Raw genomic sequence first — 26586 nt, 5'->3', positions numbered from 1 at the left:
ATCAGCAGTTTTCTTGTGTTTCATATCTTACGAACTATATGCCATAATCGAAACGCAATCCATGCAGTACTTATGCCGTGATCCGTGATCTTTATCATTATTATATTTGGTCAGTTTCACTTGACCAAATGGAGGTTTTGGAAAATAAATGGTCAAATTACTTAAAAAAATACTCAAATCGCTATAGGTGTCGCTATAATATTTGAAGAGTTCTCTCGATTTCTCCAGGATCTCTTCAACAGATCCGAACCTAATGAACATGACATACATGAGAAGTATATAAGTATAATATTCAGATAATAGAAAATATTTTTACAAGTCGGTTCGTAAATGACAGAGTTCTGAGGGAACAAATCTTAAAAAAAAAATACAACCGAATTGAGAACCTCCTCTTTTTTTCAAGTCGGTTAAAAAGTGGCTTGAACTTACGTACACTAACGATGTCTGTTCAAAAATTAGAAGGGTTAAGGCCGTAGTCAACTACACTTGTTGAGCGAATTAGTGGACTTCACTCGCCTTTACATACAACCTATCAATCAATGTAAAAATGATAACAAAGCTTGAATAAATAAAGTAATGAAATGACACAACAATGCACGGGTAGAAATATTTATTATAACTGAAGTCAGAACTATTCACAACAATATAATGTTATTACAAGAAATCTATACTGTTACAAAATCAATGAATACATTTTGTACAATTCGTTGCATCGATAAAATAAAATATTAAAGGTACATTCAGACATATCATAGTCAGGGCTTTCAGGGCACGGAACCTAACAGGGTTCAACTGTTTCATTAATTATATATTATTTTTATTAAAACACTATTTGTCGTCTGCGTTCGTCGACCGCGTTTATTACGATTTTTTTAAATCTTTAGAAATCGTTGGTTTTCCTGGGATAAAAAGTTGACTATGTTACACTGCTTTCTTTCGACTAACTTTTTGCCAAAAATCAAGTTGATTAGTTGCTTAGTTAAAGCGTGAAGAAAGACCAACAAACGAAGACACTTTAACATTTATAATATTAGCATAAATGTAATGAACCGTAGAGTCATTGATTTCAGTTTGAATTCAGAGTTTTAACAGTGTAACACAGGTTCGTCGTCCAATTGCATTATAAAATCAATTAGCGCTGAATAACCAAACATTCTATTTACATAGGCTTCCCGCTCAATGAAGGTCCGGATTCACCAGGCAGATTAAATAGAATCATTCCATGCGAAAAATATGCAAGTATGTATTTTTACTTGCTTCCATTACCCGCATAGAGACCTGACTATCGTAGGTATGAATATATTTTTATGCTAGAACTTAACTCGCATACCTCACATACCTATTGCAACGACTGAAATGGAAACTGTATGAGTATTTAAAATTATACTAGAAGTATCTGTTTATCCAGAATGAGATATAGTAAGCTTCTTAAAGATCTTATCCTAAAACCCTCTTAACTCTTAGTACTTGCTTGATACATAATTACCGTCGATAGTATAACATTTGTTTACTCGCAATAGTAAAGACGTTTTCGAGTAAAAAATACACGATAAGTTAAAATAAAAAAGGACCTTATGATACTTTTTTTAGAGTCGCGGGTCTAGGTTATATCAAAAGCGCTGGCAGTAAATGTTTCGATGAATTTGGGTTTTAAAATAACGTTGATAAGTTATATTTTACTCTGACCCTAAATACTGCTATCGCAGCCTACTTAGTATATTATTATGGTATATCAACACAATTTCTCCAGGTTACTGAAGGTAATATCTACATCATTACACATAAATAAAAACGAAGTTACCGTCTATGGATTTCCGAATGGATCACCTCGCGTGTTAATTAGAATCTTATAAAATAATAACGATGGTGTAACCCAAAATACAATTTTTAAAAACTAACTATCTGTCTTATTTGCGGATCGGTTGAGCTAATTAAGTATGAGACTTACACAGGCCGATTTTTTTTAAATCGGGGGATGCTACCGGTCAACGGAGATAGTTCCAGGAGGAGGAAGAAGGAGACAGAATGTGAGAACATTTAGTTGTTTACCGTGGTACAGCAACGACGGTTATCAACAAAATTTCTCTGCAATAAAGATCGGGGGCAACTACTTGTATGAAGTACTTAAGATCGCTTTTGTTCTTTTAAGTTTATCAATTTCAAAAGGACAGGAAAGCGAGACTTTATATTTTTCAAAGTACTTTCTACCTCGACAGGGATGGAAAATTCAAATGCGGCCATTTTAATTTAGAATATATTCTGTACCAAATGATTGTAAAATGAAAAACGGCATCCTTAAAAAACGTTTCAATAGCTTGAATACCGTTTTATTTTACCTTTTTTCATTAAAAAATATATTGAGAACACAAATCCACGATAATGGAATGGTTGTCACACGAGCATATATTAAAAACGAGCAAAAATAAATGCGAAGGGGAAATTCCGTTGAGAGGCAAAGTTCCAGGATATTTTTGTGTGGGCGTACAATTTCGTTAGCCTTTAAAATATTAGTAGCGAGGGTCCATATTTTCACTTAAACACGGCCTTCGCGACAAAACTTTTCACATTTCATTTATTATTAAACTCGTTGCTTCTCAAGTTATATGGCCTGTAAAACTTGTTCAGCGAAAAACTTGGTCATGAACGAGTTTATTCAATAGCAAGGAGAAAGAATTATGAAAATGTGTAGCCACAATTATTTCATTTTTAATTTGAGTAAGGGTCATACCAACGCGTAAAACCTGCGTCCGCGATAGGGTACTTCGAGTCCAGCATGCCACCATACACAGGAAACTGGTTTGCGCAAGTAGTAGTCTGAAAAACCAAATTCTTTATTAATCTCGTAAAGTTATACGTCCCGTAAAACTTGGTCATGAACTTGTTTATTCCATAGACGGAAAAATTATAAAATGTGCATGAAGTATACAATTTCATCAGTAACTTCCGAAGAGTGAAACCGTCTTGCGTACAACGCTTGTGTGAGCAATTTCTAGCAAATCGTCTCGGTTTGGCCTTTCCTTTATAATTCATCTATCTTGTATATATTTGCGTAGTTAGGATTCGTATGTGAACAATCGTTTTGTGAGACTGCACTAAAAACTAATATAATTATTAGTTTTAACGGGAAATGAGATTTATGTTAATAATTTATAATATGTTATACTAATACTTAATTACATACTTTTTTTCATTTTTAATTTATTTTAATAACATGTCTATTTTAACTTACTTTAATTTAAAATAACTTTGATTTAACGTATTTGATAAATAAAATATCTTAAGAACTAATATCGAATGTCTGTTTCATAACTTATCTAATATAGACATAATTTACAGATTATAAGTCGGTACATAATAAGTGATATACCTAATAGAAAGTAATACAAACTCTATGACTTATAAAAAAAAAGAAAGGAGTTTTGGCATTATTCTTGGGTATCATTAATATAATATTTAGAAATATTTTACTTATAGCCATTAAAATTCGACCCAAAATATATTCGAAGGATATGATAAAGTCTAACTTTTGTACAAGTTTCTTAATAATATATTTAAATATCGTAATATTTTACAATTCAGAAACTTGAGAAGATAAAATATACAGTAGAATATGTTTAATTATGTTAATCGCAAGTATTGAAGCCGACAATAATTTTGTTTATATACAATAATTTTGACATTGATAATTTAAAATAACCTGAATTACAACATAAAGGCTTAGCTTATTTAACACTTACACTAGGTAACTAAAATTTTTACAATATTAAATAACGTAGTCATTGACTAGAGAGAGATATGCGAATCGTTATTCCTAATATCACAAACATGTTTTTTGCTTAAACATTTTAAGAGTTAAAATACCACTAGTAAGGTAACAATAAAGATAAAACTGGGCAAATCTTTTCCACCTTTTGAAACGCCTTTTAATCTAATTTCGTTTTGGACCGGATGCCCATAAGTTTCTTCTATTGATTGCATTAACTCCTTTGGGCAAGGAAGTTCTTCTAATGGAATATCTGTCAGTTTAACAGCCTTAGCTTCATTATTCTTTTCTTTATCATTGTATTCATCGCCTTTGTCGTAGTATTCATAATTGTCATCGGCCAAAATATTACTGTTGTCGTCTTCTTCATTCGTATTAGGTTCACTCACTCGCCTTTCATTTGTAGGTTCCGGAACACATGATATTTTTTCGAGGGCGTGTTTCATTGTATTGTCTTGAGTCTCGTTCCGAAGCACGTAAATCCACGATAGACGGCAATTACAGCTGAGTGGGTTACCTGAAACAAAAGAGTATATATTAGATTTAGCATTCAGACTAATTGCAAATAAGTCGGGATTCCTTATACTGCTTCCTTCTCACTGCAATAAACGAAGTAGTGTCATTAACCTTAAAATCCCTGGAAACTTAATATGCATCACGGGCATTGAGATTGCTCCTTTGAAATTCAAATAGTTTTTTCTAATCTAGCGGAGGATCTTGGCGTTCATTAATTCTAATGCGGCCAATTAAAATTTTATGCGCATTTTTTGCGACTCCTGCCGAGAATGCACTTTTCTACTTTCCATATATTCCAGCATCCATTACACCTAAAGGACCCATTATTGTCTAAAGTTACTTGGAAGAGCCATTATCAAACAAAGAAAAAAGTGTCTCACCTACTCCCCAAGGTATAATTATATGCGTTAAGCGCCTACATCATTTGCTTAATAACCACGTTGCGAATAATATATAAAATGGATTGAGACAGTTATTTTCTACTAAATGCGGCTCACAGTTCGAAACTACCATTAGCAGAGTAATAATAGCTAAGAGGGGTTAATGTATTTGACATTAAGTTCGTTCGGAGACCTGGAAAATATACGTCAGACTATAAAGAAAATATATCGTGGACATCAGTGTAAAACGGTCAATTTGCATTCAAGGAACGATGTAGAACGGTATAAAATTATCTACGAGAGTATGTAGGTGGCACCTGCAAACGGATGCGTCTCTTGGTCACAGCAAAGAAAAATCACTTTTATCATCAAATCGCTCGTGCGGCATCGCGTGCTAAGAATTTTTCATCATTCTAGCACGATATTGAAATATTGCAAGTTTTATGATAAACTCATGACCTTAGGTTAGATAAATATTGTATAAAAGCGATTCGTTCGCGTACAATTTGTAATATATACAGTTTTCTCATACGAACCTTCATGGTATTTTTAGATGGTATTCCCATAGAAAGGGTGGGCCAATTCATGTACTTGGGGCATATTTTGAATGAAGATTTGAGTGGTGACCTACACGTGTACGTAGCAGCATCATAAGTAGTATTATAACGCATACCGCTTTATGATGACACTGCTCAGATAAGTGCGTCAAGCATGTTTGCGGATGCTAGAGTTCTTGACTACTTCGCCGTTATAAGGTCTCGGGTTGCTGCGTTTTGAGCCCGTATCAGCGATTCTAAGAACTTAATCCTTAAAGTATGCGCCTTGTGCCCGGAGAATCCTATTTTGAAGTACTGGCCTGCCGTGCATAGTTACAGAAACGGAAGATAGTGCAGGTTATATTATGAACTTTTATAAATTGAATTTAATATTCACTATTCTGTAAGTTTTGCTTACAAAATTTCTTTTAAACGAGTAGATATTTCATATGAGATAACCTGCAGATTGTACCTAAAATAGTTTTAACTATTATTCACTTGAACAGCGTCACCTATATATATAACAAGATTTATATGACTATCATTATGGTGGTGTTATGATGGTTGGTAGGCGCAGTCTCTTGCGCCTAAAACAGGACTTACCAAATCTCGTAACCCCCGTTTTACAAAGATAAAATGGGGGTTTAGGAGTTAATGCAGATTTCTGTAAAAAAAATAACCAACACTTTCTTTCCATCAAGATTGGTTCAGCAGTTCGGCTGATTAGCCCGATCAAACAGAGAGAGACTAAATATAAACTAAAATTTTGTTTGCATTTGTCATCGCTCAAAGGATTTTAATATGAATTTCTTTAGGATTTTCTTTTACTTTGAAATCGTAGGCAGACACTTCAACTCTTTCTACTTGTATTTGATATGGCTTTCCAAGACATCTAAGGGATAATAAGTGACATAGTAAGTGTGACATTAAATTCTAATTCTATAATTATTCTATTATTATTTAAAATCGAAATTATTCTTATGTTCAAGTTGACAAATCCTAATATTTTGATTTTATTTTTCAAATTTTTCCTTTAGTTCTAAGTTGACATATTTTAATATTTAAATCAATTGTAATAATAAATTTTAATTTGGCCAATAAATTTAAATTAAGTAAAAAATAAAAATTATTTCGACAAATTTTATTGCAATGTCCCGGCGGGGCGTCATGTCTCATGTATGTGCATGTAGCGATTTATAAACAACTAGCTGTTGCCCGTGACTTCGTCTGCGTTTGATTTTGTTTTTAAAGTATTCAGAATCGCTAAGCCTTAAATGAGTATAGTAGTATATATAACATTCGACTGTCAATTAATTATAGACAGATATATAACAATAAATTTGCAATAAAATAAAAGTGCGACTATATTTAAAGATCTAAGCTATCCTATCTCTTAAGTTGGACCAGACTGCTCACGGTGTGCCAATTTAATTTACAATCGCTTAAGTAGTTTAGGAGTCCATCGCGGACAAACATCGTGATTGGAGTTTTATATATATTAAGATTAACAATAGTGTTGCGTAGGTTTTGTTTATCTTGCAACTTACTAATAGCTATAATTTGCTATAAATCATACATAAGTTACAAGACAAGTTAATATTAAATAGTATTATATACTGTTGTTTCATGAAAGTTTGAAACGATAAATTGTTCTGACATAAATTATCAATGCCAGCCTACCTACCTGATATTTAACGGTGAAGGAAAACATCGTGACGAAACCTGAGAGTTGTTTTATTGCATAGTCGAATATCATGCGCTAGAAAATATTGCAGACCATCAAAATATTCATGGGAACGAAGTAGCTACTAGTATAATCCTTACTAATATTTTAAAAAAAAAGTGTGTTTGTTTGTCCTTTCTTTACGCCCTAACTTGGCAACCAATAAACTTAAATAAATAGTAAATATATAAAACACACATAGGCATCTAGCCCGAAAGTAAGCGTAGCTTGTGTTATGAGTACTAAGATAACTGATGAATATTTTTATAAATAACTAGCTGTCCCAGCGAACTTCATACCGCGTATCATTTTTTTTTTTATGAATGTTATATTTTAATACTTATTATCCTATTCCGGTCTAAGAGGAATCCAAAAAATTAAATATCATAAAAAATGGTCCAGCCGTTCCTGAGTTATAGATGGTGTAACTAACACAACTTTCTTTTATATATATAGATATACGTAAATACTTATAATATACATATAAACACCCAGACACTGAAAAACATTCATGTTCATCACACTAATTTTTCCAGTTGTGGGAATCGAACCTATGGCCTTGGACTCAGAAAGCAGGGTTGCTGCCCACTGCGCCAATCGGCCGTCAACTTACAACTTGATTTTTGGCGTAGAGTTAGTTGAAATGACCGAGGGTATCAAATTCAAAATTTCTTTATTCATGTAGGCCTATCACAGGCACATATGAAGCATTCATACATATTTGTTTACATAATTGTAAGGGGATGATAACTTCGTTCGCCAACTTAAATCTAAAGCTACGAGGGTTCCAAACGCGCCCTGGTCTAAGAAGAGCCCACAACAAACTAAGCCGGGAGTTTTTTTTTGTTATCACCATCTTCCAGTAAATTTATATTAAGCGATGAAGCTAGAGCAATTCACACCCAAGCTTTTTTATCGTTTAAGTAATCCTTAATATTATAATAGGATTTTTCTGTAAGCTTACGTTTTATATAAACTTTGAACTTATTGAGAGACATCTCAAAGATTTCATTTGGATTTCATTTATAAAATAATATACAATGAATTGCCTTTGAATGAATTTGCAATTTTGTGTAGCCTAGTAAGCTGCACAACGAGCTTATTTTTGCTTCTAATATTTATATTGTTACAGTGCATTTTCTTTTTAAATTTTGATATATGTTTATGGACATAAATTAAATTTTCATATATGTACTGACTATGCACCGTCATTATTTTAACTTCTTTAAATTTATTCCTTAATGACTCTCTTGGGCCCATTTTATATATCGCACGAACAGCGTTTTTCTGCAGGACGAAAATAGAATCTATCATAGGCTACTTATTATACCAGGAAAACAAAAAACAGAAATAAAAATTGAAGAAGACCGTGGGTAACAGCTCGTGTTAAATAATGAGTACCACACACATCAGCCCAAGCTATAAAAAGCTCATTTCCCAAGCTAACTCCACCTGAAATGGAACGCATAACGTCTCACTTGAAGAGCGAATAGCTTCCTATTTGTCCGCACCCGTTCAGTTGCCTTGAAGCACAACAATGTTGAATCGAGTTGACATTGAAATATTGCATATTGTAGAGAAATCTATTACGTCTTACGACGGACAAATATTTGCTGTACCCTGTTTCGACGTCGGGCTGTTTGCGAATTTATGTAAGCATGTTTGTTTAAATAATTTATATCGTATGTATTTCATATTTGTCTCCAATGTATCGGAACTTTTGTTTTGGACTGAGGAAGTTCTCGGTATTTAATCAAGTAGCGACTTTTTACTTTTATATCTATATAACATTGATACTAATAATAATTTATTTATTAATATATTAATTTAATTTTAATTTTAATTTATTTATTTATTTCAAACAAACACATAAAAAGTAATCCAAAGAATACAGATAAAGTCCGTGATTTCCACACTAGGATTCCCTGTGTCGTGGAAATCACTTCCTTCCAGGTTGAATACAATAAAGGTAACTTAATAATAAAATAAAAATAAAAAATCAAAAACATACAAAAAAAGCAATTGGAGCAATAATGACAAAAAAATTGTTCTTTAATGTGTGCAATGTGTGTGCGTGTGTATGATTGTGTGTATGACTGTGTGCATGCGTGTGCATGCGTGTGCATGCGTGTGCATGCGTGTGTCTCTCTGTGTGTTTATTGTATGTTATATTTATTCTAATATTGTGAGCATTTTTTCTGTTTCTCCGTAGTTTGATTCAATTAACTATTTATCAAGTGTCTTTTTACATTTATATCGTGACATTTTTACAATTTTTAGTATTCTGTTAACCTTCGTATAGAGGAATGGTCCAGCAAACAGGTAAAATCTACGTCCAAACTTCGTTCTCAAAAAAGGAAACTTCCACCGTTGAAGGCGTGAGCGCGTTATAACTGTTAAGACTGCGGACTTATGAAATCGAAGTATAACGGATTTTATATATAACTGTCTAACACGCAAGAACCCACACTCTGAATAAAGGCTGTCAGTAGGATACCGAAAAGGTTTTTTGTACGCAGTTTTTAAGACGGCTCTTTGAGTACGTTCAAGTTTGAGTAAGTAGGTTTTACCAGCTGCACCCCACGCTGGTAGGCAGTAGTTCAGTAGTGATTGGCAGAGTGATTCATAGACAAGCTTTATTATTTCTGCATTAGCCACATTTTTAAGTCTTCCGAATATAAACATAAATTTTCGCAGCCTACCACTTAGTGCTTCAATTTGTTTGTCCCATCGCAACCCTTCATCTATTACAACACCGAGGTATTTTAAAATACTTACCTGTTCGAGCATGGGACATTTGCAGCTCTCATTTTTGTAGTCAGTACATGTATGGAATTTAATTTTTAATGTATCTATGGGATCAGTTCTACTCGATATTTTAAAACAGATAATTTTTGTTTTGCTTGTGTTAACGGTAAGCAAGTTATTTCTGAGCCACGCAAAAACCTCTTGCAAACCCTGTTGACATAACCGCTCCGCTGAGCCCCAGCTATTTCCATAAAAGACTACGGCCGTGTCATCCGCGAAGGTGAAAAATTTTGCCTGCCTGACGTTGAGGGAGCATAGGTCATTTATGTAGACTAAAAATAGGGTTGGGCCCAATACGCTGCCTTGAGGCACACCGAAATTGACTTCTGCTATTTTACTGGATAGGTTATCAACCGTAACTTTTTGTTTGCGGTCCGTTAAATACGACTGGAACCATTGCAGTGGAGTACCACGTATTCCCAATGCTTCTAATTTCTTGATCAGGATTTTCCTAGACAGAGTGTCAAAAGCCTTGGCTAAATCAAGGAAGACACCAATACATCTATTTCCCTGATCCAACTTCGCAGAAACAAAATTAGTTAGTTCAGTGACCGCGTCTTCAGTAGAACGAATCGCTCTAAAACCGTACTGATTTTCTGAAAGAAGATTTCTGGATTCCAAGTAATCCAACAGCCTTTTATTAACAACCCTTTCAACTATTTTGGATATGCAAGAAAGTAAAGATATCGGCCTGTAGTTTGACACATCTGTAGGATCTCCATCCTTTGGGATAGGACACACATTTGCTATTTTAAACGTATCTGGTACTACCCCCGAAGATAGGCTAAGATTACAAATGAATGTAATAGGACTAGCTAAAACAAGTTTACATGTCTTTAAAAGTTCGTTTGTGATAGTATCTATGCCAGCAGCAGATCTAGTTTTAAGGTTGCTAATGATCTTCAGGATTTCTAGTTCATCAGTCGGTGTGAAAAGAAAGAATACTGGCTATTGTTTTTGACACTCTGTGCTGAGATATTTTTTGCTAGTTCAGCTTCAGTTTTCCCTACCTCATCCAGAATTGTTCTTGCAAGCTTTTCGCCTATGGTGGAAAAATAGTTATTTGCCTCGTTAAGTACGTGTGTCGGTTGTGGAGTATTTTCAGTTATAAGTTTGTTACATTTTTTGTTATTTTTAGAATTAAGATGACAAATATCTTTAAGAACATCCCACTTCTTTCTCAGATCGTCTTTATTCTCTGATAGTCTTTTTCTATCGTATTCGTCCTTAAGATTTTGTAAGATATTATTGGAGGTATTTCTGTATTTTTTATAGTCAATTAAAAGAGTTTGGTCGTTCGGATTTTTACGTACTGACATATGGAGACGATCACGTTTCTCCGCACATCTAATCAGGCTTGCAGTCATCCATGGCTTAAGTATACATTGCGAATGACGGATAGTACGCAGCTCTGTATTTTTAGACACAATAGTGTTTATAATATTGATAAACTCATCAGTGGCTTTATTAGCGTTAGTTTTTTCATACAATTTTGACCAGTCTGTAAGCTGAAGATCTTTTGTTACTTGCACATAATTAACCTTTTTTAAGTGGATGGGTCTAGGTAAAGTAATTTGCTTATTATTATTAATTGAAAAAATAACAGAATCGTGATCACTTATATCTGATCTGCAGACTACTACTGAAGTTGTTGTTCGTGATTTCACAAGAACGTGGTCCAAGCAGTTTAGGCCCCGAGTTGGAAGTTGATGACCAGGGATAAAGCCATACTGGGCTGTAAGATTTAAGTATTCATCTGATTTCGTATCATTTGTGTCATTTTTAATATCTATATTAATATCGCCTACAATGAAGCAACTTTGCCCTTTAATGTTTTTTAATAACTGCTCCAGTGAAGTAAGAAAATTATCAATGTTTTTGAAGGACGGTGACCTATAGATACATATTACGGTTACAGCCTTCTCTAACTCTACTATTAGGCAGTTTGCATCTAAAAACGATGGCTCAGATATATTAATTTTGAGGCCTTGTCTAAAATAAATGACAATTCCATCACTTTTGTTGAGATATTGTGTAGAGTTTCGTTGCTCATAATTTGTAAGATTAAATGCAGTATTTCCATCCAACAACCAACATTCAGTCAGAATTATTAAATCCGGTAAGAAGTTTAATTTTTGTATGAACACAGTTAGGTAATCTAGGTTTTTACGTACACTTCTTATATTTTGTGATAGAACTGTAATTTGATGTCTAATATCCCCTAGGTATCTAATACATAGCTGGGGCTCATTGACATATGTACTAGTCGATGCGGATACATTAGTATCCAAATCATTTATTACAGCTGTATTAATCATTTTAATTGGTAAAATGGCAAATTACCAGAAAAAAAGGAACAAAATATATAGTTACTACAACTTTTAAATAAACAATGTTTATATACGTAACGGATGTGCCACACGATATTAGACTTTGCGCGGATGTACAAATAATGGTGAGTAAGGTATGGAGGTAGTGTAAGTATAGCTGCTGTGTAGTTAGTTAATATGAAACGAGTTTGGATGATTTCAATATACAATATAAAGTTATTAATACATATTTTGAACAATTTAACCCTACATATCACGTTATATCGACTTAGTATTAAGTCTTTATTCAAAATGTTTAACAGAAAAAAAATGCATGGATATTTCACTACTGTAGTAATAATACGATTTATCTTAAAAATAACTATATTTTCCCCAAATAATATATTACCAAAGGGACGATAACATTTCGTCCCAGTCATCTTTCTTAAATTGAACGTAAAACACAGATACATGGTTTGCAGTATAGTATAATTAACACCCATTAGTCACATATTATTCTGCAAGTTTAGTGGTACGGACACAGACGTCGGGGCACTCTCTAGTTTAGCCAACTGCTCTTCAGACTGGATAAGAATATAGGGTTGACCTTCTTTTTTTCTCATGTAAACCTTGTCGTTCGCAGTCCAACAGAACTCATAACCTTTCGACTTAGCGGCCTCCCTGGATAGGTAGAATAATTTTCTAGTTTTGCTTGTAAGGCTGTCCGACACATAAATCGGTTTATTATTCCCAAGAAGGCCAAGATGGATAGTATTAAGTGCGGGACCCATTTTATTCTTTCTATAATTTTTTATTGCACTGAGGAACTCCGATTTTATAATTGTATTTGAAAATTCGACTATGAGAGTTGAATTTAATTGATCTCGCTTGTTTGGTATACGTTGCACATCCCTTAGATCGCATACATTTAGTTCGACGTTAAGGTGACTGGATAGTTTCTGGATCAGGGAAAATAAGTCCCGTTTCGTTTCCGTGATACGCTTAGGGACACATCTTACTTCAATTTGGCTTTTAATTGCGTTGCGCTCGATTATCTCAATTTTGTTTTGGAGGAAATTACACGACTCCATCAGCTTTTCTCGATCCTCTTCTAAAAACTTTATTTTGGTCTGTAAATCTGAGACTTGGTCCGATATATACCCTAAGGATTTCTCAATTTCCTTATTAGTTGATTTGATGCATTCATTTTGCCGTTTGATTTCTGTGATATGCTTTTCTAGCGAGTCCAAGCGTGAGTTTTGTTTGTCCATAAAAGAACCTAACATTTCCCTCATTTCGGTTTGGAATAGGCTAAAAACATCACCGGGCTGGTCATCGCTCAAACGTTTAGTACGTTTGGAACGGGTTTGAGTAGTTTCAGATGTTGATGGTTTCTTCGAAATTTCAGAATCAGAAGCAAAATGAATTTTATGTTGCAGCTGAGAGGGATCCATTTCGCACAGCAAGACTTAGTAGTGTAAATAGATGACAAGTGGGTAGTTTTGTATTTAGTACTCGCCGCGTGCGCCGTGGAGATCACGCTCACGCGAGTCGTTCCTACGAGAGAGACGGCGCGAAAAACAACCTATTCATGCGAACAGTTGTACCAGGGGAGCAGCCAGCCGCAGAGTTATCGTAAGCGGTGCATATGTGTTGCAATAATTATGTCTATAACGTCTTGTGGTTGTGAGTTGTCACTTACTTGCACACACTGATGCGGCGTAGACAACGTTTGCACGGTTACTTCCTTTAATCTTATGTACTCCTATTTTTTCACTACAATTTAGTCTTCGCGTTTTTGGTTTTCTTCTTTTTATTTATTAATTTACGCAAAAATAAAATTATCTTGGACACGTTCACACCGCTTGAGGGACCGAGGGGAAGGGCAAAAATTAATATATTTTATATTTATCATAGGTGTACAAGTAAAGTAAATAACCAAATGCGTACTTCATATCCTTTATTGGTGAGTATGTAATAAATGCATGTAAAGGTGCAATTTAAAATCTACTATCCTTGATTTAGATAAAAAACTGTATTACAGGCGACAGGTCTCTCCTTAAATTGTTGACTCGATGATTGAATGTTTAATTGTGCTTGTATAATATTGTATAATTATATAATAATTATTCATTATTATATATTATTGATCCTATTGTAAATTATAGAGCTAATGATGTTGTACGACTTCCCAGCACGTCTACTTCTGTGCCTTTCTGTTTGAAAGATTACCTATATCCCCGCTTCTTTTATGTTGGGTTATAACGTAAATAGTAGAATTATGTTTACTAAATAAATGAACGAAGAATGGATTTTATTTAATAATAAATGTTTGTACGCAGATTAAGTCGTGATCCTATTTCATAAAGTTGGAATAATTAATTAATTTGAATACAAAGGGCACATTCAAATATAACTTAAACTGTGTAGCTACATAAATAGGTCTTACTTTTAGACTTTAACGATAAGGGCGATAAGGGCAATACGGGAATGGATAGTACCATACCGACAAAGAAGTGCCGCCTAGTGTTCTCCAACTGAATAATCTCTTAAACCGGGTAATATTGCAGTCAAGGGCTAACTTATAGTAAAAAAAATCGATGTCACGTAATTAATATATTATAATTTATATATATTGAACATCTGTGCAATGTGGAAGCTCGATATACAGTTGTCACCAGCCTCCCTCTTCCCTCGGGTGTCTACGAGGGGGTGACTAAGGGATCATAACGGAGAACGGGCCGCAGCACTCTCTGTGCTACTACTACCATCGAGGAAACATATTTGAGACGTGTGCTATTCAAAAGCTATTTTTTATTAACGACACAAAACATATTATATTCAAAATATGTTGACATCGATAGTTTTCTTTTTTTCAGAATTTGTCAGGATTTACATTTGCATTTGACTCTTTAGTGGTTCGATGAATGAGATTGATAAACTTAAATTGTTTACTAATGTTCAGCAAAAAGCGATTAAAAACGTGTGCCCGCCTTTACTCGTTATTGCGCCAATAATTCGCTGCCGTCTTGGCCAATGTTAAATTAGTCCATAGACAGTAATAGCTGAAATAAGATCTATTTTGAAAGTAGATTTATAAAAATAAAGTTCACTACAATATCTGTTAAATATCACCGCAACTAATACTATTGGAAAAAAGTAACATGTCAAAAATTCGGCACTATTATGTGAACCGTGGATAAATTGGTCAAAGCATTAGGCCCGAGATAGCCAGAAAAATGCGGGTTTGAGTCCTGTCGCTTTTGCTATCATCATTGACAAGCCAGCACACTTTTTTATAAGATTTTTTTTACAAAATTACTTAATGATAAGAAAAGTAGTTAAAAAAATTAAAAACTTTGTAGATAAACGAACTAAAAAGTATTATTTTTTTTGTACTTATCGGATTTTCACGGGTCCTTGATAAGAAAGTGTGCAAAATTTTACATCAATTCAACGTTTAGAAGGGTGAAAACCAAGCTAATAAAAGTATGCTAATAAGAAATTATTTATTTATCCGCATAAATAGGCTAACAATAGGTTTAGAAAAATACAAATTTCAATCTAATCTTAAAGACTGTTGGTTTTTCTTTTAACTTGTGCGCTTAGTTTGTTCACAAAATAACTTACGCGATTTACTATTAGGCACTTCAAATAAGTCTGGATTAATATATGGCCTACTAACTACTAACAACACAATGCTAAAAATATTTAAATATTTTGAAAAAAAACAATAATAAATAATGTCTGTTAAAACGCTCACTTGAATGAAACAAGTCTTGACTTTGGCCTAAAACAAAGTTCTTTATATATATATGTATAGCCGTTAAAGTTTTCGCAAATGTGTAATAACACGGTATGCGGGAGATATAAATATGAAACATGAACATATTAATGGTTTGATGCGCCCTTGGGGACGTATTCACGGGCTTACGTCATGGTTTTATCGCGTTAAAAGGCATGCATTGTATCGTAAAGGTATTATTTTACGAGTATACACAATGTATAAACACTTTGTACTGAAAAATATAATGATTAAGACCGTTCTTTTGGAATTGGGATGGCTATGTATTGTACTATATTTTTCACTTCTAGATGACATGATAGTGTAAAAAGTTCTATTGTCTGCCAAAAAAATATATTTTGCACTAAATCGCGTAGTTTCTAAAAAAATTAAAAAGAATTTTTTTTTAAAATTTCCGATCACAAATTAACTACGTTGTACTTTTGTAGAACGGTGATACCAACATAAGATATCCGGCCTAACCTTTCCATATGAGTAGCTACTGACGGGTTAGTGATTGCATAATGTATCCACTTAAATCGTAATGTCAAGTCGGCAATACAAAGTTATCTGCACCCGCCTGGTGCCTCTTTAGCGTTTTCGCACCAATAAGTCAGTGCCAATTTGTTTTTCTAGTGACCGTTTCCATACGCATTAATACAATCAGTCTATGATTGTCTTTGGTAAGTGGTGATAGCTCTGTGAGCAGGACTTCGGCATCCCTTTTGTCTTTTTTTATCCCCAGCTAACATGCCGTTAACTTTTCAGAGTTATGTGCGTCTTTAATTTAATAAATATAAAAAAATTCAAAGGTTTGTGAAGTCTACCAATCCGCACTTGGCCAGCGTGGTGTGGACTACGGCCTAAACCCTTCCCAATCGAAGACCCGTTCCCTGTAGTGGGCCGGTAATGGGTTCATAATGATGAAATTATGTTGGGGAAATTGCACAAACAAAATATCACAGTCGTCGTACTGATGCTCGTGGTTAGCGTCCGCAGCGCCATATCCATATCGTTTATATCGATGGTTAAACGTCAAAAATTTACACCGATGGTCAAGTGAACCAAGTCTGAATCGGTCAACTTTACGATTTGTACTCTTTAAGAAATACTCGAATTATGCTAACGAAAAACAAAAAACTCACACCCACGTCTATAATAAGTAAAGTGATACGTTTTTCAGGATTATTTTTATCCCACGTATGTGTATAAAAATAGACTGTGTATTATTCAAAGACTTCAAGAGATACTTAATTTAATCGAAAACAATTCACTATGAAGGAGCAATAACAGAATTGCCTTTTAGGTACTTTTCCGGTATTTGTATACCGGAAAAGCCTTTGTGTACCTTTGTTACCCTTTGGACCATAAATTATACATATGCCAAAAATGAAAAATCTATTGCTTCGTTGCTGGATGATCGAAGGAAATATCAACAAACAAACATACGTGCGTATTTTTAATATTGGCAAGGATATGATGACATTGAATTTTTTACGACCTTTGAAGATATTGTAATGTTTTCTAGGTCTATGTATTTCCTATAATATTGAAGTTACAGTCAATTCGAAATGTTGTTGAAGTCTGAAAAAGTAGGTGTCGTTAAATTTAGCTTAGTTGTGACAATGACACTGGGGTAATGATGTCAAACAAATGACAAAACAATATTTATGGAATAAAAAACAAAAAAAAGACAAAGTCTTGTTAACAAAAAGTGTTGATGTTAGAAGAACGATACTTAAACCAAAACAACAAATCTACCTCCCACTTTGGAGATGTTATATTGTGCTGAACCCACAAAACGTGAGATAAGGGCGAGAAGAGAAAATAAATTCTTCATAAATTGTCTATTATTAAACATTATCCCACCTACGGAGATATAATATTGTTGTAATAACTCTTTGATGAAAGTCGTCATCAAAAATATTAAGGCTATTGTACCGGCAGGTTCCTTTTATACCTCATATTTTTTGAAGTAAAACTTCTTTGGGCGCGACTAGGGAGTAACTCAGTTTTTTTTCTGACAGAAGTAACGCTTACGTCAGACGTCTGAATTTGGATTGGTCGTAAGTATATGTCATATACCCCACGCTTCTTGACTTATACGCCATCTAGTGGCAAATATCATAATCAATTAGGATAGTTCTAAAAAATTAAAATTGTAAAGTTTTTTGAAAATCTCTAAAAATACTTGTTTATATATTACTTTTGAAATAGATAAATTATTAGTAAATTTTCTGACTATTGCGACATTCTATAATATGAAAGTGATATTAATGAAATTTAAATAGAATATAAAATGAATTAATGAATATTTATATTATTATTATTATAGCTTAAAGAAAAAACAGCTTTATTAATGACACAGGTATTTTTAAAACTACTTGAGTTATATTGTTTCATTTAAATTTCCAAATTGAATCTTTGAAATCGCCCCGCCATTGTCCCGGGCATCTGATTAATTGAATTACGCGTTGAACAATTTATTTGCAAAACTCCGGCAAAGGTATTTTCCTTATTTTACTCAAAGTTTATATTTTATGTGTTTAACTAACAAGGCCAAGGTAACAGTTAAGTATTTATTTAGATATAGCATTGTTTTCTAACTTCGTGTAGTTCTTAACTGCAAACATAAATTAATGTATTAGTGAGAGGTTTTATTCCACCATAACTTTTAAATGCCGGAAGAGGCCTAATCCTCCAGGGAATAACCGTGAACAACAACTGGGTATCTTATTTAAAAATAATTGTTTCAAGCTGTACCTGATGCTGAGAGTTCAAATTCGCACAGTCTTCGGCAGTCTTGTTTTTGATTATTAATATTTTTTTAATTGCGTTGGTACTTGTTCGTTTTTCTTTTTTTATTTGATAATAATAATAATAATAATAAGAATTATGTATATTTTTTAGTATACTACAACATTAACATATACAAACATAAAATAAAAACAGAAACTTGAAGAATGAAGTAGAAGTAGGCGGCCTTATCGCCTAATAACGAACCTGCCAGGCAACCTTTGAATTAAGAAAAAAGAACAGGAGGATAACCTGCTGGTGGTGCAAAGTATTAAAATACACACATAGTTTATGTATCGGTATGTAGTTTTTCGCATACTAAACGTTTGTGTTTGATGTATTTGTGTTAACAAATACATAAAACACAAACGTGTAGTTAGATTACAAGATAGCTGCGATCTGACCTGTCGATTATCGTAGACAACTTTAGAAAACCGAATTAATATATGTTCTTAATTCTGTACTTTAGATCATCATATCCCTTAAAGAAATAAGGAAACGAGGTTTTGTGTCCAGCAGGATATATAATAGGCTAATAATAGTGTTATTAGGTTTTGACAACGCTCTAAAGTAATCTAAATTAATTTTCTATGCTTTAAGCTGTTATAATCATTAATTGGATGTTTTGATGCTGTCCTTTTCTACCAGGAACGCAGTGAAAAGAATAGCACTACCTACGTTTCGCACTAACAATTTAGTTTGAAGATTTGTCCACAAAAGAGTCGCCGCCGATGATAAACTAGGCCATAAAATCTTCACTCATAAAATAATGTAAAGTTATTTTAACTAAACATGTTTGAAAGGAACCAACAAATCTGTAGACTGTAACCTAATTAGTTAATCTAGCTCAAGGCGGTCCTTCGTGACCATAAATATTAGTTTGCACGACGCTTGTATCCTTGGGCCGTAGAGGATTACAATTTATAAATGGAGGAACAGTTTAAGCCTTCTTTAGTACAAAACATGTGCGTAATTTACCTCAGACTAATATGTATGAGGAACCTCATACTATATACTTAACTGGCGGTCCCCTGCGACTTTGTCCGCGTACGAAACAACCTTAATAGATAGGTACAAATATTCGCAGACTTTTTCACCATTTTTAAAGAGTAACATCGTACATTATTTTGGCGTAGTACTACCGTCATGTTTATTTCTGCCGCTAATGATGCATCATTGTGCATTGTTAGACAGCCGGTTGGCGGTGGGTTCGATTCCCACAACTGGAAAATGAACATGTGTATTATAAGTTTATATGTGTATTATATTCATAAAAATATTCATCAGTCATCGTAGTACCCATAACACAAGTTATACGCTTACTTTGGGGCTAGATGGCGATGTGTGTATTGACGTAACAAAAAAAAGGTTGCAATGCTATGTTCCGGTCTGAAGGGCTTGGTTGTCGGTGTAATAACAGCCACATGAGGTACAATACCGTAAAATGCGTACATTACATGTAAAATAGGACATAGGAGTGAGTTGATGGCGATAACCAAATTCGTCAACTTAAAAATAAAGCTACGAGGGTTTCAAACGCGCCCTGGTCTAAGAAGAAGCCCACAACCAACTCAGCCGGTAGTTTTTTTTTTTGCTATCAACATCTCACATTGCCTTTTAAAACTATTAAAGAAGCAACCTGGTTAGAGCAATAATTTACACCCAAGCATTTTTATCATTGACGTAGTCCTTAATACTATAATAGGACTTTTCTCTAAGCTTACGTTTAATACAAACTTTGAACTTTTCAGAGACATCTCCAAGATATCAACGGGTAGTTTACTGTAAAATTGTATACAATTTCCTTTAAATGAATTACTTATTTTATGTAGTCTAGTATATAGCACTGCATGTTTATTATTGCTTCTAATGTTCAAATTATTGCAGTCACATTTTCTCTTAAATTTAGATATATTTTGTAAACATTTATTAAATTTTCAAATATGTATTGGCTAAAAACTGTCATTATCTTAACATCTTTAAATTTATCTTTCAATTAATTTTCCTTAGAAAGATATCATTTAAAGTGGAAGAGCTACCGAAGAACTTGTACTCGTACAATGTAATGTAGATTTTTATTTAATTTTTCACCAAACCTAGGCATTACCTAAAACGTAAAATGTATGCGATGTGTATAGAAAATAAAAGTTTCATCTACTCTTAAGTGATATTTTCAATTTTATTTATTAGCTGATACAGGTCAATAGGCGTTGCACAAAAAAATATGTAGATCTTAACTGCACCACTAACTATTGTATTCCGTTATTGAAAATGGGCATAAGTTTTCGATACAGATCTCATTTATGTCCACAAATCCGCACTGGGCCAGCGTGGTGGACTACGGCCTCAACCCTTTCTCATTGTGGGAGGAGACCCGTGCCCTGTAGTGGGCCGGTAATGGGTTGATATGATGATGATGATGATAATATCAAAGACAATGCTCCAACGATTATTATTATAAGATAATAATTGGGACAATTTCCAAACTCCCGCCCTTTAAGGTACATAAAGAATGCATTCTTTATTATCTAATAAAGAGGCGTGAATTTCAAAATAAAAACCTATTTATATAAGAAAGCGAAGGGCTGAAATTTATTGGCCCTTCATACAACACATATACGGTTTCATGCGAGAGTGAGAATCGTGATTTACGAACGAAGTATGAAGGGGGAAATAAAAGGATTACATCTCGTATCACGACGCTCTTGTGTATTCTTGTTGATATATTCCGTACATCAAAGCCTTAGGGCTCTTTCACGTTAGAAGAACTCTGTTTATATGAGGCTCTACCATATAGAGGATACGGCTTTTGATTGTTTTTTAACTATTTTTTTTTTATCCCAAAGCATCCATTCTTTAGTTATAGATGTGAAATTTTGTCTGTTTACGATTGCTTGATGGGTGAACAGTCCTAGATCGTTACCTAGGACTGTTCACCCATCAGGCAATCGTCGTTACCATTCCACCGTAAAGGTAACTAGTTAGGAGGTTTCTGAAAGAAATAAATCTAAAAAATATCCGTTGAGAGTTATTAAATAGTGCACAGGGGCAAAACAGATTTTGGCAAAATAAAGAATATGTTCACTAATACCGAAAAAAAATGTGCATGGAAAACAGCTGGATACATATATTGGTATTGTATGAGATCTGATCCATTATCTACAGACTTTTAATGAATAATGAAAGATTTTTGTTCGCAAGCACATGCCCATTCTTTTTATAGATGGTGGTGTGAAGACAGCCTTATTGAGTTTACGCCGCAGTATAGAAGAACTAAGTGGCGCTATATCATTCCTGATATACCAATACATTGTTATTGAGGTTGTATTTTTATGTTTCCTATTTGATTCTTGAAATTAGATATATGTAGTTGAGTTACTAGTGTGTATGATATGCTTCGAATTCGTCAGCATCATCAGTAGCTTATTAACGTCGAACGGCCGAATAGAGGTCTAAGAAGCCTAGAAGCACCTAAGACCCTAACCTAAGGCTTCTGCCTTCCAGCTCTCTACCGTGTGATGGATGACTTTGGATATCTATACATATTAAATATAAGCAGATATATAACCAAATAAATAACAAAGAAATACAAATCCGCAAACCAAATGTGTTGAATTTCATAGAAAACTTTTAAGCGAAAAGTAGGTACAAGTTGGAATTACTTCACAAGCAGCGAAATTGAAAACTGTAAAAAAGTGGCCTTAACACCTATTCATTTCAAGTTTTCAAGCTTTCAACACTGCCAAGCAAAAAGACAAAGCAATCTGCATTTTCATAACACAGCTTTCCACAATGGACTTCTGTTTATAGAAGCTATATGATAACAATATTAAAAGATACAATATGGATTTCTATCTGCTATTTTTAATAGTAATTGTTTAAATTTATATTTTCTGCTTAATAAGTTGATCAAAAAATAATGATCGAAAAGGAAAGAAAATGCAAATACAAAAGGGGGATAAAATAAAATGTAAAATGATCGCAACATTGTCTCCTTCACTGAACCAAAAGCGTATTAAAAAAAACTATTAATGCATGGTAAGTAGTAAACTAAATAAATACACTAAACATAAATACAGTACTAAAAATACATGAATTAATTTATACAAAGGTTTTCCTTTCTCCTCCTCTTCAAAACATACAATATAAAGCAAACAATAGTGATAAAACCTATCGATGCTCGAAATGAACAGACAAATTTAAAGATAGTACTATGTAAGTTTTTATTTCTCAAAAACACAAACGATTCAATGAGAAGTCATACAAAATTGAGCAACGAGGTTTATATACTCATTGCCCGAAGTTATTATTCTCTGACGGATACAGATATTATAAATATATTTTGTTTACAAAATAATCATCTATTCCTGTTTTGAAGATTAAGAAGCTGCAAAGATCGAGTGCCAGCCAGCAAAACAATAAATACTAAAGATAGCACAAACTAATTACTGGAACTGACGGCAGCATATTACGACCCTAATAAAGAAGTTATGACACGGAATGGATAATAGTGCGACGTTTTATACACCCTAAACGTCGCGTCGTGCACTCACGCTAAATTGTTCTGGTAGCGTATGTTATATTTTGCCACGCCAACTCTTCACAGTCACCACAATCTTAGTATTGTTGTAGCTGTCGAAATACCGTTACTCAATACGTCGTTTGTCGACATTCATTTCCCTCGTTTTCTTCTACATTTTAAATTTTCGGATGTTCGAAAAACGAAACATAAATAATCTTAGGCACATGCATAATTATTTAAGCGTTTTTTTACAAATAAATCGCTTGTATAAAACCTAACTATAACCTGCTTTAGTAAAGCTAACTTGATTTCTTATTATACAAAGTAAAATTAAAGTTATAACAGTTAGTTATTATTAGCAACAACAGTATTTCGCAAACGTTGCACTGGGTGGACGTGCATATTATACCCACACGGGGCAAAAATATATGAATTTTATTTTTAATTATTTTTAATATTGTGATTTGTATTGTAACATTTAATTATAATTTAATTTTTTATGGCATGCCATCTAAATTTTAATAGCCTGTTGTTTAAAATATTTGGTACTCCCAATAATTGCCTTGATGTTAATACACAATAAATTTGGTATAATTGATATAGGCATTGGCCAGATTTATATAATTGCTTTTGTTGCGGCACATACAACTTGCGCAGTAAGTGAGGCGAGGAGACCTGCCAAGCCAGAACTAAATTAAGAACAAACTAGAATAATCTAAACTAAAGTTTCAATCCTATTTAACGAGGCTAATGGAAAAACTCACTTTATTAATAGGAATTATTTTAAGACTGCTCAAGACGAATATAACGCTTATATTTTGCTATAAATTATGTTTTGTCTCGTTTTATTTTATTTACATCATATTTATTTACCCTGCAGTAAAAACTTAATATTTATTCATCGATAATCAAAATAAATACTAGCTGTTAATAGCGACTTCACCCGGGTTTATATACTCTTTTTTGAAAATACCACGGAACAATAAGTTTATCTGGTATCCCATATCTGTCTCCACGTTTCAATTTAATAAAGATCAGCGCAGAGGTTGAGCTGAACATAGATGACAAATAGACACACTTTCGTTTTATAATAGGTATTAATCATTAACTTAAATGTCTCCTATCTAAAAATAATATCTTTAATAGATAAAATTGTTTTCATCTAATGCACGACCTTCAAATTCGATATAAAACACTTCTTATTTATAGCATTAAAATAAGCTAATCCACTGACTAACTACTAATTCTAAGTTATCCTACTTATCTTTTGCTTGGCTAGAAACTTTTCTAACCTTCTTTAACTAAGAAGACTCAGTTTCATGGAGCGAAGCCGAGTGAAATGGTATTATGACATTAATCCCATTTCTTACCATGGCGTAAATAGGTCAAGACATAAATAGAAAAAAACTTATGACAGACACTTACAAGTTGATAAGGTCGAAGTAAGCTCGCAAAATAAAATGCTCAGGGACATTCTGCGTAAGCTCGGGGTATCCCTACGTGATCTTAAATCAAAAATGGAGAGATACTTAGTAGTGTTAGAGCTTTTTATGACAGAGCTCGACCGGGGAAGTACCTAACCTACCTACCTACCTAATCTACAGTCATGCATAACACCTACGCCTTAGGTTAGTGGACAGGGTGGCAGGTTGTAAGACGGGTCCCTTGTATGCCCTGCGAAGTTCTGCTCCGTTTGTAGACGATAATTTTCCACTTATCACCAGATGGGCTATCTACCTAGTCCCGCTACTCGCGTGATCTAAGAATGTAACAATAAGATCAAAAATTCATTGTTAGTACTTACCGTCTAAGTAAACCACAGATGAAAGTGACTTATCATTCTCCACGACAGGTCGTATTGTTTCGTAAGATATCGTAGTCAGAAGGTTATCCCTCAAATCTAACATAACCAGACTTCTTATATCTTCAAGGATGTACTCGTAAAATGTTGTCAATTTATTTCCGGATAGAGTCAACTTTCTTAACTGCGTGAGCCCTCCAAATGCTCTTTCAGATATAAATTCTATGGCATTATTATCTAACATCAATTCTTTCAAGCCCCACAGTTCAGTAAACGCCAAGTTTCCGATCATTTCTAACTTATTGTTTCTCAAGTTCAATCGAGAGAGATTTTCCAATCCAGCTAACATTTCCCGTATTATTACAGATATGTAGTTGTTATCCAATTTGAGTTCGATCAGATTGTTTAGGTGCTTAAAACATCCTTCGTGGATGAGACTCACATTGTTATTGGATAGATGTAAGATATGTAGATTTGGCAAGTTAAAGAATACATCCATCTTTAATTCCGATATTTGGTTGTCGTCGAGGCTTAAATTCGACAGCATCATCATTTGTGCGAATGAATGCTTCTCCAGGTTTGCGATTTTGTTAGATTTAAGAACAAGCTGTCTTATCGTTGATGAATTAGTGAATGCGTATGGATAAATTGTTTTGATTGTTCCAAATTGTATTGACAGATGTTTTAGTCTATCAAGTCTCACAATTGCTTTTGCTGGGACAAAAGTTAGCGCGTCGTCAGTCCGAACGTTGAACATGAGATGTTCTATTTCAGACTGCGATGTAAAACTAGGCCATATCGGGTCGTCCTCAGTTAATCCTCCACCGAAAATCCAGCAGTCGGCTCTAGTTGCCAATTTGGGCTTATTATTGTCACAGTAGCAATGGACTTTCGACCTCCTATCAACGATGTCGCAGACATTGATAAAGATTGGCATTTGGTAGTGCCGTCTATCAATTTTCGGCTTCGTCTCGTTTTTGCTCTCCGTAACTGTCAGCTTAGCGGTCATTAGCGATGCTATGATTACTATGTACTTTGTAATCTCTTCCATGGTGTTGCGATTTAATCTGAAACAATGAGAAAAGTTTTCCGTTAAAAATTGCTTTCGGAGTTCTAGATATTTTTTAAGTTAATATTACATTTTGTAAATGGAGGGGATTTTTACGAGAAAACTTGTATATTATTTAGACAATACAGGTTTCAAAAACTAAGTGGATCAGTGCAAGTGGCCTTGAAGATTTTTTTTTAAATTCCAATTCGAGTGTATGATGATGCGGTCTAAGCTGATAGCGTGCTGACCTGTTAGGAGTTACGCCGTTTTATTAAATTCATACCCCTACTCACTCTTCGTCACGAAAAGTGATTAGGGGTTCGTTACGAAGAGTTGAGGAAAAATTATAAATTTCCAAATTGCCCCTGGTGATGTAGATCACAGGACGGGGGATAAGAGCGCACTGCCCCGAGTAGGCCGACACATCGTTTTCAAAACAGACTGTTATATAAATCGTTTCTATTAATACACTCGCAAGGCCTATGTTGAATTCATGCCACTATAAAAACAACAAGTCATATCACAAGTCAAATAATAATTCAGTATACACAAAACTTTGACTACTAATAGGACGTCTAACTTCGATGCCAGTTGCAC

General features: G+C 33.9%; 1 protein-coding gene across 1 annotated transcript; it reads right to left on the bottom strand.

Moving 5' to 3' along the window:
* Window positions 1-3824: 3824 nt before the first annotated feature.
* LOC120631499 (connectin-like) lies at window positions 3825-25989 on the bottom strand. Its single transcript, XM_039901113.1, has 2 exons — window positions 24942-25989; window positions 3825-4280 (listed from the first exon to the last, which is right to left on the bottom strand). The coding sequence occupies exons 1-2, from the start codon at window positions 25987-25989 to the stop codon at window positions 3853-3855; spliced, it is 1476 nt and encodes a 491-aa protein (XP_039757047.1). The 3' UTR covers window positions 3825-3852.
* Window positions 25990-26586: the final 597 nt, after the last annotated feature.

Source organism: Pararge aegeria, chromosome 18 (genome assembly GCF_905163445.1).
Source record: "Pararge aegeria chromosome 18, ilParAegt1.1, whole genome shotgun sequence".
NCBI lineage: Eukaryota > Metazoa > Arthropoda > Insecta > Lepidoptera > Nymphalidae > Pararge > Pararge aegeria.
This window is presented reverse-complemented; position numbering and strand designations above follow the sequence as displayed.